The 12,503-nt window shown below is 40.4% G+C and overlaps 1 protein-coding gene across 1 annotated transcript in view; it reads left to right on the top strand.

The window, feature by feature from the left end:
- Positions 1-2,038: 2,038 nt before the first annotated feature.
- PIEZO2 (piezo type mechanosensitive ion channel component 2) overlaps positions 2,039-12,503 on the top strand; it is a 415,657-nt gene continuing 405,192 nt past the window's right edge. The window contains exons 1-2 of the mRNA XM_075828141.1: positions 2,039-2,051; positions 2,428-2,523. Coding sequence (XP_075684256.1) covers positions 2,039-2,051; positions 2,428-2,523 — 109 coding nt within the window. The remainder of the gene's footprint in view (positions 2,052-2,427; positions 2,524-12,503) is intronic.

The raw sequence follows: 12,503 nt of genomic DNA, 5'->3' as shown, positions 1-12,503 counted from the left end.
GAATTCATGTTCCTATATTTTCTTAACTAATGGCTGATTAAACTGTACAGTTGAAGAGTTTCACCACTAAAATATCTAAAATACATTGTATATTTGTTTTACCAATGGAACACATTTCCTTAAATTAGTACCAATCCATTAAAGGGGTTTTCCAGTCCCTAAAAATTGATGGCCTGTCCTCAGGATAGGCCATCAATAGCTGATCGCTCGTGGTCTGACTCCTGGGATCCCTGCTGATCAGCAGCTTCCCCTTCCTTCCAGTCACTGCTCGTGTTGTGAATCACCGACATAGCAGTAGCGGCGGGTCACAGTATTACAACCTTCTCCCATTGAAGTGAATGGGAGAAGGCTGTAATACTGTGAACCTCCGCTAAAGCTGTGTCGGCGATTCACAGTACAAGCAGGGACCAGAATAAATGGGAAGCAGTGCTCGTATGAGTGCTGCAGCCCCTTCAAAACAGCTGATCGGCGGGGGTCCCGGAAGTTGGACCCCAAGCGATCAGCTGTTGATGGCCTATCCTGAGGATAGGCCATCAATTTTTAGGGACTGGAAAACCTCTTTATTTATTATTTTTACAAATAGACTGAAGTCTGTGGCTTCCTTTAAAGGGGTATTCCAGTTTCAGCACATGAATCCTCGTCTGTAGACTTAATACATCCCAAGAGATGTCCCTTATTCATAAAAGATGCATAAGCTGTTTCAGCATGTAAAGTTTTATTATTGTATAATGAAAAGTTATGCATTTTCTAAAATGCTTTGTATACCAATTCCTAGGTTTACCAGACCTCTGCTTGCAATCATTGATCTGGAATCTTACCTTTTTACACCCAGGGAATGAAAACAAGAGATAGCATAACTGTACTGTAACTATAACGAACCATTTACCTGTGTATCCATCACATGACTAGGACAGACATTCATCCTCTGAAAGGAAACAATGAAGGTTCCCTTTAAATGACAAATAAATAATATTTGAAAATTGTATAATACGATGATGAAGATTTAATTGATTAAATATGCTCTGCATCTTCTAAAACGAAGGGATTAGTATATACACTATATGGACAAAAAGTATTAGGACACACTTCTTAATCATTGAATTCAGGTGTTTCATTCAGTCTCATTGCCACAGGTATATAAAATTAATCACCTAGCCATGTCGTCTGCTTATACAAACATTTGTGAAATAATTTGTCGTTCTAAAGAGCTCACTGAATTTGATTGTGGTACTGTAATAGGATGCCACCATTGCAACAAGTCAGTTTTGGAAATTTCTTCCCTCTTAGACATTCCACAATCAACTGTGAGTGGTACCACTCACAAAGTGGAAGTGTTTAGGAACCACAGCAACTCAACCACAAAGTGACAGAGCGGGGTGGCTGAGTGTTGAGGTGCGTAATTCATAAAAGTCACCAATGCTCTGCTGACTCAAAAACTGCAGAGTTCCAAACCTCCTCTGACAATAACATCCTCACTAAAACTGTGCGCTGAGAGCTTCTTGGCATAGGTTTACAGAGACGAGCATCTGCAAGCAAGCCTTACATCACCAAGCACAATACAATGCCAAGTGTCGTATCCAGAAATGTAAAGCACACCTCCACTGGAGTCTGGAGCAGTGAAGACGTGTTCTGTGGAGTGACGAACCACCCTTCTATATCTGGCAGTCTGAAGGATGAATATGGGTTTACTAAATGCCAGAAGAACGTTACTTTCCTGACTGCATTTTGCCAACTGTAAAGTTTGGGGGGGAAAGGATAGAGCTGTGGGGCTATTTATCAGATTTGGCCTAGGCCCCTTAGTTCCAGTGAAGGAAAATCCTAGTGCTTAAGCATACTAAGACATTTTGGACAATTGTATAATTCCAAGTTTGTGGGAACAGTTTGGGGAAGGCCCTTTTCTGTTCCAGCATGAATGTTCCCCAGTGTGCGAAGCAAGGTTTATAAAGGCATGTTTGGGAGAGTTTGGTGTGGAAGAAATTGACAGGCCAATACAGAGCCCTGACCTCAACCCCATAAAATAACTTTGGGATGAACTAGAATGGAGATTGCAAGTCAGACCCTTTTGTCCAATAAATGCTCTTCAGAATGAATGGGAAAAAATTCACACAGACACACTCCAAAATCTTGTAGAAACCCTTCCCAGAAGAGTGGAAACTGTTTTAGCTGCAAAGAGGGACCAACTCCTTATTAATTACTATGGATTTAGAACGGTATGTCATAAAATCTCCTGTAGGTGTAATATGTAGGTGACTAAATACCTTGTCCATTTAGTGTATCTTGTCTATAGACCAGACGTTAGTAAAAAAAATCAACTATATATCTTGAGATCTTGATGAATTGACACTATTTAGAAATGTGTAGCATATGTAAAGTAACAATTTATTTGCTAACACCGGTCACTCATAAATTATCTTCTCTCTTTAACAGCATGCATGTTCCGGTACAATGGAATATCATTCGTCTACCTCATTTACCTCTTGCTTATTCCTTTATTTTCGGAACCGACGAAGATAACAATGCAAGGTAAGATATTATGATCAAATATTGACATATCATGTATTTTTAGATTTAGATAACTCTTGGATAATTTAGTGGATGTTTCCGTGATAGTAAAACTTTTCCATTTTCAGGGGCAGTTGTGCTATGTGATCTATAAGTAGTAAAGATAAGTACGGCACATTCACAACTGCTGTCGTTCTTTTATGGAGACTTGATCCTTCACAAAGTAAAGCGATGTTCAGTCTTAATATTTGAAAAAGTAGAGTTTATTTTTTTACGTATTAATATTCTACTTTTATTAGTTCAATGGCCCTACTCCATGCTGGAGCCATATGCAGCTAGAGTAGAAAAATCATAAGGAAAACAAATTCCCTGTAGCTTCTCACCGCTTGTCATTGTCATACTGAAGCTATGAGTGATGTTAAAGCATCCCATATACATTAGATTGCTGCTATCACCCTTCGGCATGCACCCTTGAAGGAGTGAGGAAAAATGAACTTCGTCACTCCTTATTAAATTTTAATAATGTAGTACTCTTGGCTCTGTACATTAACAGAGTAACGGGACGTTAAAGTTGTTGTTTTTTTTTTTTTACTGTGGAAAAATACAATGGGGCCATTAAACAAAAACATTTCTCTGTTTTTCTGTAAAAAACAATGTAGCGGAATATTGTAGAGAAACAGAGGTTTTGACAGAGCCTCAGTACGTCACAGTAGACTGAGCAATTTCTAGAAAATTGCATCCTATTGCAGGAATACTTAAGCTGTATTTTTTTAAATCAAGTAATTTTTTATTTTCAGCAAAAACAAAACATTTTCGAAACAGCATCGCAATACATACAAAACTCCCCCACCCCTCTTCTTCCATAGTATGCATACTCATGAAGACATAGTAACATCACATAACTTCATGTCAAATACATAATATATCATCCACAAATCCAGTGCACATTGGAGAAAGATTGAACAAACCCCCCCCTCCAAGGCCAATCAGAGTACTCTACACCTCATATATTTATTGTCTATCTGACTATCGTAGTCTAGATCCAGACTGCCGCCCAACCTCAACATCTGACGATGAACTCAGGCTTTCCACCCATGGAGACCATGTTTTATCAAATGTATGCTGAACATTCCTAGCTGTGTAGATATGTTTTTTCCAATGCGTGTTAACCAAGTGACTTTGTTACAGAGTTCCGTTAACGTAAGTGGTTTATCATCCAGCCAATGTTGTGCGATAAGTTTCCGAGCCACATATAGCATACGATCAACAGCCAAATTAACATGTTCAGAAATAGAAATATCCTCCACATACCCTAGGACACATACAAACGGAGTGAAATCTATCGACACTGTATAGATAGAAGAGATAGTGTCCACTACCTCAGACCAGAACTGTCGCAGCTGCACACATTGCCACATCATGTGTATCAACGTGCCAGGTTCCACACCACACCTAGGACAGTCGGGGGAGTCCCTGACCCCAATTTTAGTCCTAAATTCTGGCGTTCTATACAACCGATGTATCAGATATAAATGAGAAATACGATGCACCTCATTCATAGAAAGTTTAGGTATCCGCGACAATATATCTCCCCACTGACTTTCTTCTATAGGCCCAAGATCTCTTTCCCATTTACTCCTCAACATGGAAGGTGAATCATCTAGGAATCTTATCAGAAGACTTTTGTACAAAAGGGATATAAGACCAGAAGTATGACTAGTCTTACTAATAACTCCCCTCAGGACATTATCCATTATCGTGACAGTGTTACTCCTATTCTCCACTCTGTATGCATGACAAACCTGCAGATATTTATAAAATTGGGTATGAGGAAGACCGAACTCCGTCTGTAAACATGAGAATAACTTAAATTTCTGATTATCCAACAACTTGTCCATTCTACGAACCCCCTTATCCTTCCACAAAGCAAAATCTGTTAGAGTGTGCATATGGGGCAACCAAGGAGTATACCAAATAGCCATATATTGTGTACATCCCATTATACCTTGAACAGCTCGAACACTCCACCATATATTGTGCATCAAATACAGCGTTGGATAATTTGTAGTATGTTGTTTAAAAGTATCGGCCTCTAGTGCCTCGTATAAAGAGTCTGAACATAGGAAATGTTGTAAAAGCAGTCTATTAGAATCTACTGGGTCATCAATATCCCACCCTCTGAGATGTTGCAGTTGAGAAGCCAGATAATACAGTCGGGAGTTAGGAACCGCCAGACCTCCATCTGTCTTATATCTCTGTAAAGTCTCCAGCTTTATGTGCGCATGCCCTATATTCCATATAAGAGACCGAAATAGCCTATTAACCTTATAAAAAGAACCGCTGAGGTGACCATATAGGCGCATTATGTAAAAGATAAAGCAATTGAGGCATCCATATCATTTTAATTAAATTACATCTGCCAATGACAGAGAGATATAGTTTCCGCCAAACATCCAACTTAAAGAGGCTCTGTCACCACATTATAAGTGTCCTTTCTCCTACATAAGGAGATGGGCGCTGTAATGTAGGTGACAGTAATGCTTATTATTTAAAAAACGATCTGTTTTCACCACTTTATTAGCGATTTTAGATTTATGCTAATGAGTTGCTTAATGCCCAAGTGGGCATGTTTTTACTTTAGACCAAGTGGGCATTGTACAGAGGAGTGTATGACGCTGACCAATCAGCGTCATGCACTCCTCTCCATTCATTTAGGCGGCGCATAGGGATCCTGCTAGATCCTTATGTGCTGTGTTATACTAACACATTAACAATACTGAAGTGTTTAGACAGTGAATAGACATTCCACGGGATGTCTATTCACAATCTCTGCACTTCGTTGCTCTGTCTGTGGTAGTTACAGCAGAGGAAGTGTAATCTCGCAAGATTACGCGGTAAATGACAGGTTACAACGAGATTACGCGTCCTCTGCTGTAACTACCACAGACAGAGTAACGAAGTGCAGAGATTGTGAATAGACATCCCGTGGAATGTCTATTCACTGTCTAAACACTTCAGTATTGTTAATGTGTTAGTATAAGACAGCACATAAGGATCTAGCAGGATCCCTATGCGCTGCCTAAATGAATGGAGAGGAGTGCATGACGCTGATTGGTCAGCGTCATACACTCCCCTGTACAACGCCCACTTGGTCTAAAGTAAAAACACGCCCACTTGGGCATTAAGCAACTCATTAGCATAAATCTAAAATCGCTAATAAAGTGGTGAAAATGGATTGTTTTTTAAAATAAAAAGCATTACTGTCACCTATATTATAGCGCCCATCTCCTTATGTAGGAGATAGGCACTTATAATGTGGTGACAGAGCCTCTTTAAGTTTAAATTGGGCCAGTAAAGGGGTTAAATTCAATCGTTCAAATTCCTCCAGTTTCATAGATATTTCTACTCCAAGATATTTAAAGGAGGTGACACATTTCATTGGGAGATTTGCATATCGCTCCTGTGTGTGTGAATCATCCACCTTCATCAAGACAGACTTGGACCAGTTAATGGTCAAGCCTGAGAACTGATTTAAGCTGTATTTAATGTAACGTTCAAATAGATTTAATCAGTATTAGGATTAGATTGTGTGTCAGAGGCCACTGTCAACCAAGCTGTCAGTCCAGCTGAGTGACGAATTCTGCTTAAAGCGGCATTATGCAGCTTTTATGTGAAGTGAATACATAGAAACTACAGTACTTAAACCGTACAATATTTTTAATAAATATATATTACAAAAGTGCTAATGATCACCATATACTGATATAATAATAATAAAAAAAACTAAAGGCTTATATAGCCTATAATATAGTGATGCAAGAGCAAGCCATATAAAAAAGATATATGTAAAAACATCAAAAGTAGGCCTAATTCACACGACCTTGTTCGGTCCATGATATACGGTCCGCATGTCGGCAATATTTCCCGGACCGAACACAGTACAGGGAGCCGGGCTCCTAGCATTATAGTTATGTATGGCGCTAGGTGTTCCTGCCTTCCCGCGGAACTACTGTCCCGTGCTGAAAACATGATTACAGTACGGGAAAGTTTTCCCGCAGCGAGGCAGTGACTCCTGGCATCGTACACAACTATGATGCTAGTAGTGTCCCTCCCTGCACTGTGTTCGGTCCGGGAAATACTGCTGACATGCGGACCGTATATATCACACGGTCGTGTGAATTAGGCCGTATGGTGATGACAAAAGAAGTCACACACTCCTTGAAATTGGACTGTTATCCTAGAAGTGTATTCTATGTTCGGCCCGAACAGCCTCAAGTGATATTGTAGTACTATTTCCTGTGCTAGATCCATTTATATTTAGGGTATGTTCACACGGGCTATTTTCAACCGTTTTTCGGGCTGTAAACGGCCGAAAAAATCGGAAACAGAGCGCCTCCAAACATCTGCCCATTGATTTCAATGGGAAAAATGGCATCTGCCCATTGATTTCAATGGGAAAAATGGCTGCGTAAAAAAACGTCTTCGTAAAAGAAGTGCAGGTCACTTGTTGGGACGTCTTTGGAGCCGTTTTTCATTGACTCTATTGAAAACAGCTCCAAAAGCAGCCGTGAAAAACGCTGTGAAAAATACTGCGAAAATCGTGAGTGACTTAAAAAAACGTCTGAAAATCAGGAGCTGTTTTCCCTTGAAAACAGCTCCGTATTTTCAGACTTTTTGAGTTTGCGTGTGAACATACGCTTATAGTAATACTATGTCGTGAATATTAGCTATTGGTAAAATACGAGAAACCGCATGAGTGTCAGCAATATCAATCAAGTATTTGATTGTGCCTTCCGACTAATTTGCTTTGGATTGGTTCTCACTCCCAAATATGGTATCTGATATGTTTGTGGGAACGTAATATTCACTATGTTTCCTAGAGATTCCACTTTCTCATAACATTGAAGCGTGCAATGATTACCTGTAACATAGACCTATCTTTTCCAGATATTATATCTTATGCTTTCCTACAGAGGCAATAAGATGAGGTTCCTAGATCATACCACATGTGTCAGATTAAAACCTTCCAATGCAAAGTCATCTGCATTTAATTGACCTTTTGTATGCATTTATAACTAATTCTTGATGCCTCTGCAATATTGCTGCTTGTAATCTTCTTATATAGGATTTTTTTTTTACTGCACATACCCATTATTTAGATTGAGCTTACAAACTATCTGTATCATCAAAGTATAAGGTTTTGTTTTGGTGAATTGTATACATTTTGAGCCGTATAAGCTCAAGGTTACAAATAGCGCTCTAATCTTGGAATCTTAAAACTGTTAACGTAAGAAACATTCAGCAATGTGGACACAGGAGTAGGTGTTGGCAAAGGACTGGTCTACTGCGATAAATTGCAGACACAATACAAAGGAAACTTGTTCAGAGTGTTCATTATGTAACTTTCTGAGCAAAGTCCTAAAGAAATAAAATGACTGCTATCCATTAAAGCTTTTTATCTTGCCACGTATTTTCTTTAGGATGTCCTAGTGGAGGACCTCCAAAAATCCAGTCCTTTGTATAAAGATACTAATGTCCCATTATTTGTATGCGTCCCTGAGTAAAGAGGGAAATGCTAGAATCTCAACAATTTCCTTATTTAGACATTTAAATAAATGTAAGGTGTGTTTTGCATTAATGAGACTTAGGTGTCTGTAATGTACTTAGCACACCACAGTCCAGCACTGTCTCTACCTGCCGGCCGCTGCCTCAATGAGTCTCTCAGAGCTGCTGGCAGGGAAGTCACTTGGCGCATGCGCACAGCTACCCAACCAATTATATTGCTTGGTTCTCTATTTAAAACATCTGCATGCTTGTAAGGTATTCTATTGGCTATAGATAAACGAGGAAGCAAATGCTTAATTTGCCTCAGAGATGACATAGCTTATATGTTGTGAACCGATAGTGGAGCAAACATTCTGTTCACAGAATGCAGCCACATTGCCATATAGAAAGGCATATTATATGTTTAAACGAACTCTGGCCATTGTCCTTCAAACCTTCTGTTCATCCCAACATAGACACGTTTAACATATACAGGGTCTTTATCACAAGTTGCAGTCGCATTGTCAAGATTCCTGGGTATGTGAACCCACTAGGGCGCTCCGCCGTAGAGGAGTGGCAGCTGACCAGACAACAGTCAATGGAAAGTCTAAGCACAAGAGTACCTGTATGAAAGTCCAGACAGACATGAGATGTAGCAGATGCCTTGGCACAGAAGATTCGTGGCACCGATGATGCTTGGCGTGGCAGCTGATGCTTGGAGTGGCAGATGACACGGGACGTGGCAGATGACACCAGACGGGGGTGATGATACTGGACGTGGCGGAACTCCAACACTAGACTTTAGTTCGGAAACAAACACAGTTACAGGATACAGGATACAGGAACACTGGGAACAGGATACAACTAAGGGACCATTTGCTTAACGAACATGGGAAAAAAACAACAACAACAACGCTCAGGCAAGGATTGAAAGGGCAGAGCCCTTTATATGGTCCAGGGTGTAAGGGGATAGTTTGGGGATCAATTTGCTCATTCGCGCGCTGGCCCTTTAAGGCCAGGGACGAGCGCGCGCACCCTAGAGGCAGGAGTAGCAGGGTGCAGCCACGTGTGCTGTCGTCTCCTGGGAGGGAGATGCCGGCAAGCCTTCAGTGTCCCACGTTCGTGGATTCTGGTGAATACAGTATGCCGGCGGTCAGCGACCGCGGGCACGACACACGTATTATTAGAGGTCTGTCTCACCAGTTGCAGTGACATTACCAGTGGTGCAGGATCTGTTTCACCAGCTGCAGACACATATTATCAGAGGTGCAGGGTCTGTCTCACCAACTCAGTCACATATTATTTGAGGTTCACAGTCTGTCTCACCATTTGCAGTCACATATCAGAGGTGCATGGTCTGTCTCACAATCTGCAGTCATATTTTATCAGAGGAGCAGGGTCTGTCTCACCAACTGCAGTCACATATTACTTGAGGTGCAGGGACGGTCTCACCATCTGCAGTCACATTTTATTAGAGGTGCCGGGATGATCTCACCATCTACTGTTCCCCTCACAGACAGTTCACAGCTACATGACTTAACAGGAATTAAGAGACATTTTTTAAATTAAAAAAATTAATACCTATATCCTGAGTGATGAACACAGCATACAGGTCTTGATTTACCACAGAAGCCTGATCTGTGTAATAATTTGAAGACACCAGTATACACCAGTGTACAGCAGCAATAGCATGCCTGGTATATGGCAGAAAGTTCCTACATTTAAAGTATATATCTGATAACACAGATAAGACTGAATATTGACTGTGATATATAATATATTAGTCAGAACAGAAGTTCCTAAGTCATGGTTACAAAGGAAAATTAGTCAACTAATAGGTGGAATAAGGAGGAGAAAAGTGTCTAGCATGTCTAGCAAGAGGCGCCAATTGAATTATATCACATGCACTTCTTTGATAAATTTAGCACATTTTTCTGACTACCCCTCTAAGTTTACCCTGTCTAAAACTTAGACAGGATTAGTAAATCTGCCCCATTATGTATATATAGCTTCTGCAAAATCTTAGTAGAAACTATACTCTTACACTACAAGACTGAAAAGAGATTTATAATTGAATTGCTTAATAATTAATAATAATGCTTGCTTCCTATCACATTTATGTGCTATAATCATCATTAATGTAAATAACACTTTAGCAAAAAAAGCTCTATTAAGTGGGAAGTGTTTTTTGCAAGTCAGCAAAGATGAACATGACAGAATGTTAGAGAGCCTGATGCAGCTTTTAGAGTGCTAGGGTCTATCCTTCAACCATATGATATTCATAAAATAGCACCTATACATTCAAAAAGCTTTTATGACTAAACTAATTTTAAATATTGACTACATATTTTACCTGTGTACTACACATCGTGCCTGGATTGATATTACAGGTCAAAAGTACGACTTTATATATCAAGTTTTCAAAATCTTCTGTCTATAAAAATCTTTTTCTGCGCATAAGTAATATCATCTGCAACTTCAATGATAGTTCTCCTGCTCGAAACGTTATTGTAATGCACACAAAAAAATATTAAAACTGCTCAGTAATAACTCATATTTTTCTTGAAATGTTTCCTGTAAGTGAGTCCAGATTGGAACCCTCCCTGTTGGAGCCAGAATAGAGATCCTAGAGATATGCCATCACTTGTAATAGTGGACAACCCGTTTAACTTCTAGGGTGCTGTATATATGAAAAATAGAGGTGTTTAACCCCTTCTCGCCCGCAGCCCTTTTTCGGATTTTCATTTTAGTTTTTTCCTCCCCACCTTCCAAAAGCCATAACGTCTTTATTTTTCCGTCGATATAGTACTATGAGGGCATGATTTTTTGGGACGCGTTGTAGTTTTTCGTAGCACCATTTATTTTGCCATATAATGTACTAGGAAATGGTAAAAAAATATTTGTGGGGTAGAAAATGAAAAAAACAGCGATTCCTCCATGGTTTTTTGCGCGCCGTTTTTACGGAATTCACTGTGCAATTAAAACAATATGTTAACTTTATTCTGGGGGTCAATACGATTACGGCGATATGAAATATATATTGTTTTTTTATATTTTACTAAGTGTAAAGAAGAAAATTTACTTTGTGTCGCTCAATTCCGAGAGCCATAACTTTTTTATTTTTCCATCGATTAAATGGTATGAGGGCTTATTTTGCGGGATAAGCTGTCGTTTTTAATAATACCATCTTGGTGTACATGCGACGGTTTCATAACTTTAAGGCTGGATTCACACGAACGTGGCGTTTTTGCGGACGTAAAAACGTGGCATTTTGCGCGCGCAGAAACCACTTGACAGCTCCGTGTGTCATCCGTGTATGATGCGCGGCTGCGTGATTTTCGAGCAGCCGCCATCATAGAGATGAGTCTAGTCGACGTCAGTCACTGTCCAGGGTGCTGAAAGAGTTAACTGATCGGCAGTTAACTCTTTCAGCACCCTCGACAGTGAATGCCGATCACAATATCGAGAAACCTGTTAAAAAAAAAAGAAAAAGTTCGTACTTACCGAGAACTTCCCTCCCGGCCGTTGCCTTGGTGACGCGTCCTTGGTGACGCACCTCATGACATCTGGCCCCACCTCCCTGGATGACGCCGCAGTCCATGTGACCGCTGCAGCCTGTGCTTGGCCTGTGATTGGCTGGAGCTGTCACTTGGACTGAATTGTCATCCCGGGAGGTCAGACTGGAGGAAGAAGCCGGGAGTTATCGGTAAGTCAGAACTTCTTTTTTTTTACACGTTCATGTATATTGGGATCGGAAGTCACTGTCCAGGGTGCTGAAACAGTTTAACTCTTTCAGCACCCTGGACAGTGACTATCTCCTGACGTCGCGTACCGGAAATTTTTTTGCCGGGTTCGGCCAAAACGAGTTCGGCCGAACCCGGTGAAGTTCGGTTCGGTTGTCCGGGTTCGCTCATCTCAAAGACACTCCGTTTGGATGTTTGTAAACAGAAAAACACGTGGTGCTTTTCTGTTTACATTCATCCTTTTGACAGCTGTTGCGCGAATCACGCTGTTGGCACGGAAGTGCTTCCGTGCGGCATGCGTGGTTTTCACACACCCATTGACTTCAATGGGTGCGTGATGCGTGCAAGACGCCGAAAGAACGGACATGTCATGACTTTTTTCAGCGCACTCACGCTGATGAAAAATCACGGACATGTCTGCACGGCCCCATAGACACATTTAGGTCCGTGCAACGCGCGTGCAAATCACGCGCGTTGCACGGACGTTTTTCCCGTTCGTCTGAATAAAGCCTTAATTTCATTTTTTTGTGGGAGATTAGGTGACCAAAAAATAGAGATTCTGGCGTTTACAATTTTTTTTTACGGCGTTCACAGTGCGGGTTAAATAATGATATATTGTAATAGTTCAGACTTTTACGGACGCGGCGATACCAATAATATTTATTTATTTATTTTTTACTATGCTCACAAAAAAACAAACTTTATTAAACTAAT

This window comes from Rhinoderma darwinii, chromosome 5 (assembly GCF_050947455.1).
Source record: "Rhinoderma darwinii isolate aRhiDar2 chromosome 5, aRhiDar2.hap1, whole genome shotgun sequence".
Lineage (NCBI taxonomy): Eukaryota > Metazoa > Chordata > Amphibia > Anura > Rhinodermatidae > Rhinoderma > Rhinoderma darwinii.
Note: the sequence above shows the minus strand (reverse complement) of the source record. Positions and strands in the feature narration are given on the sequence as shown.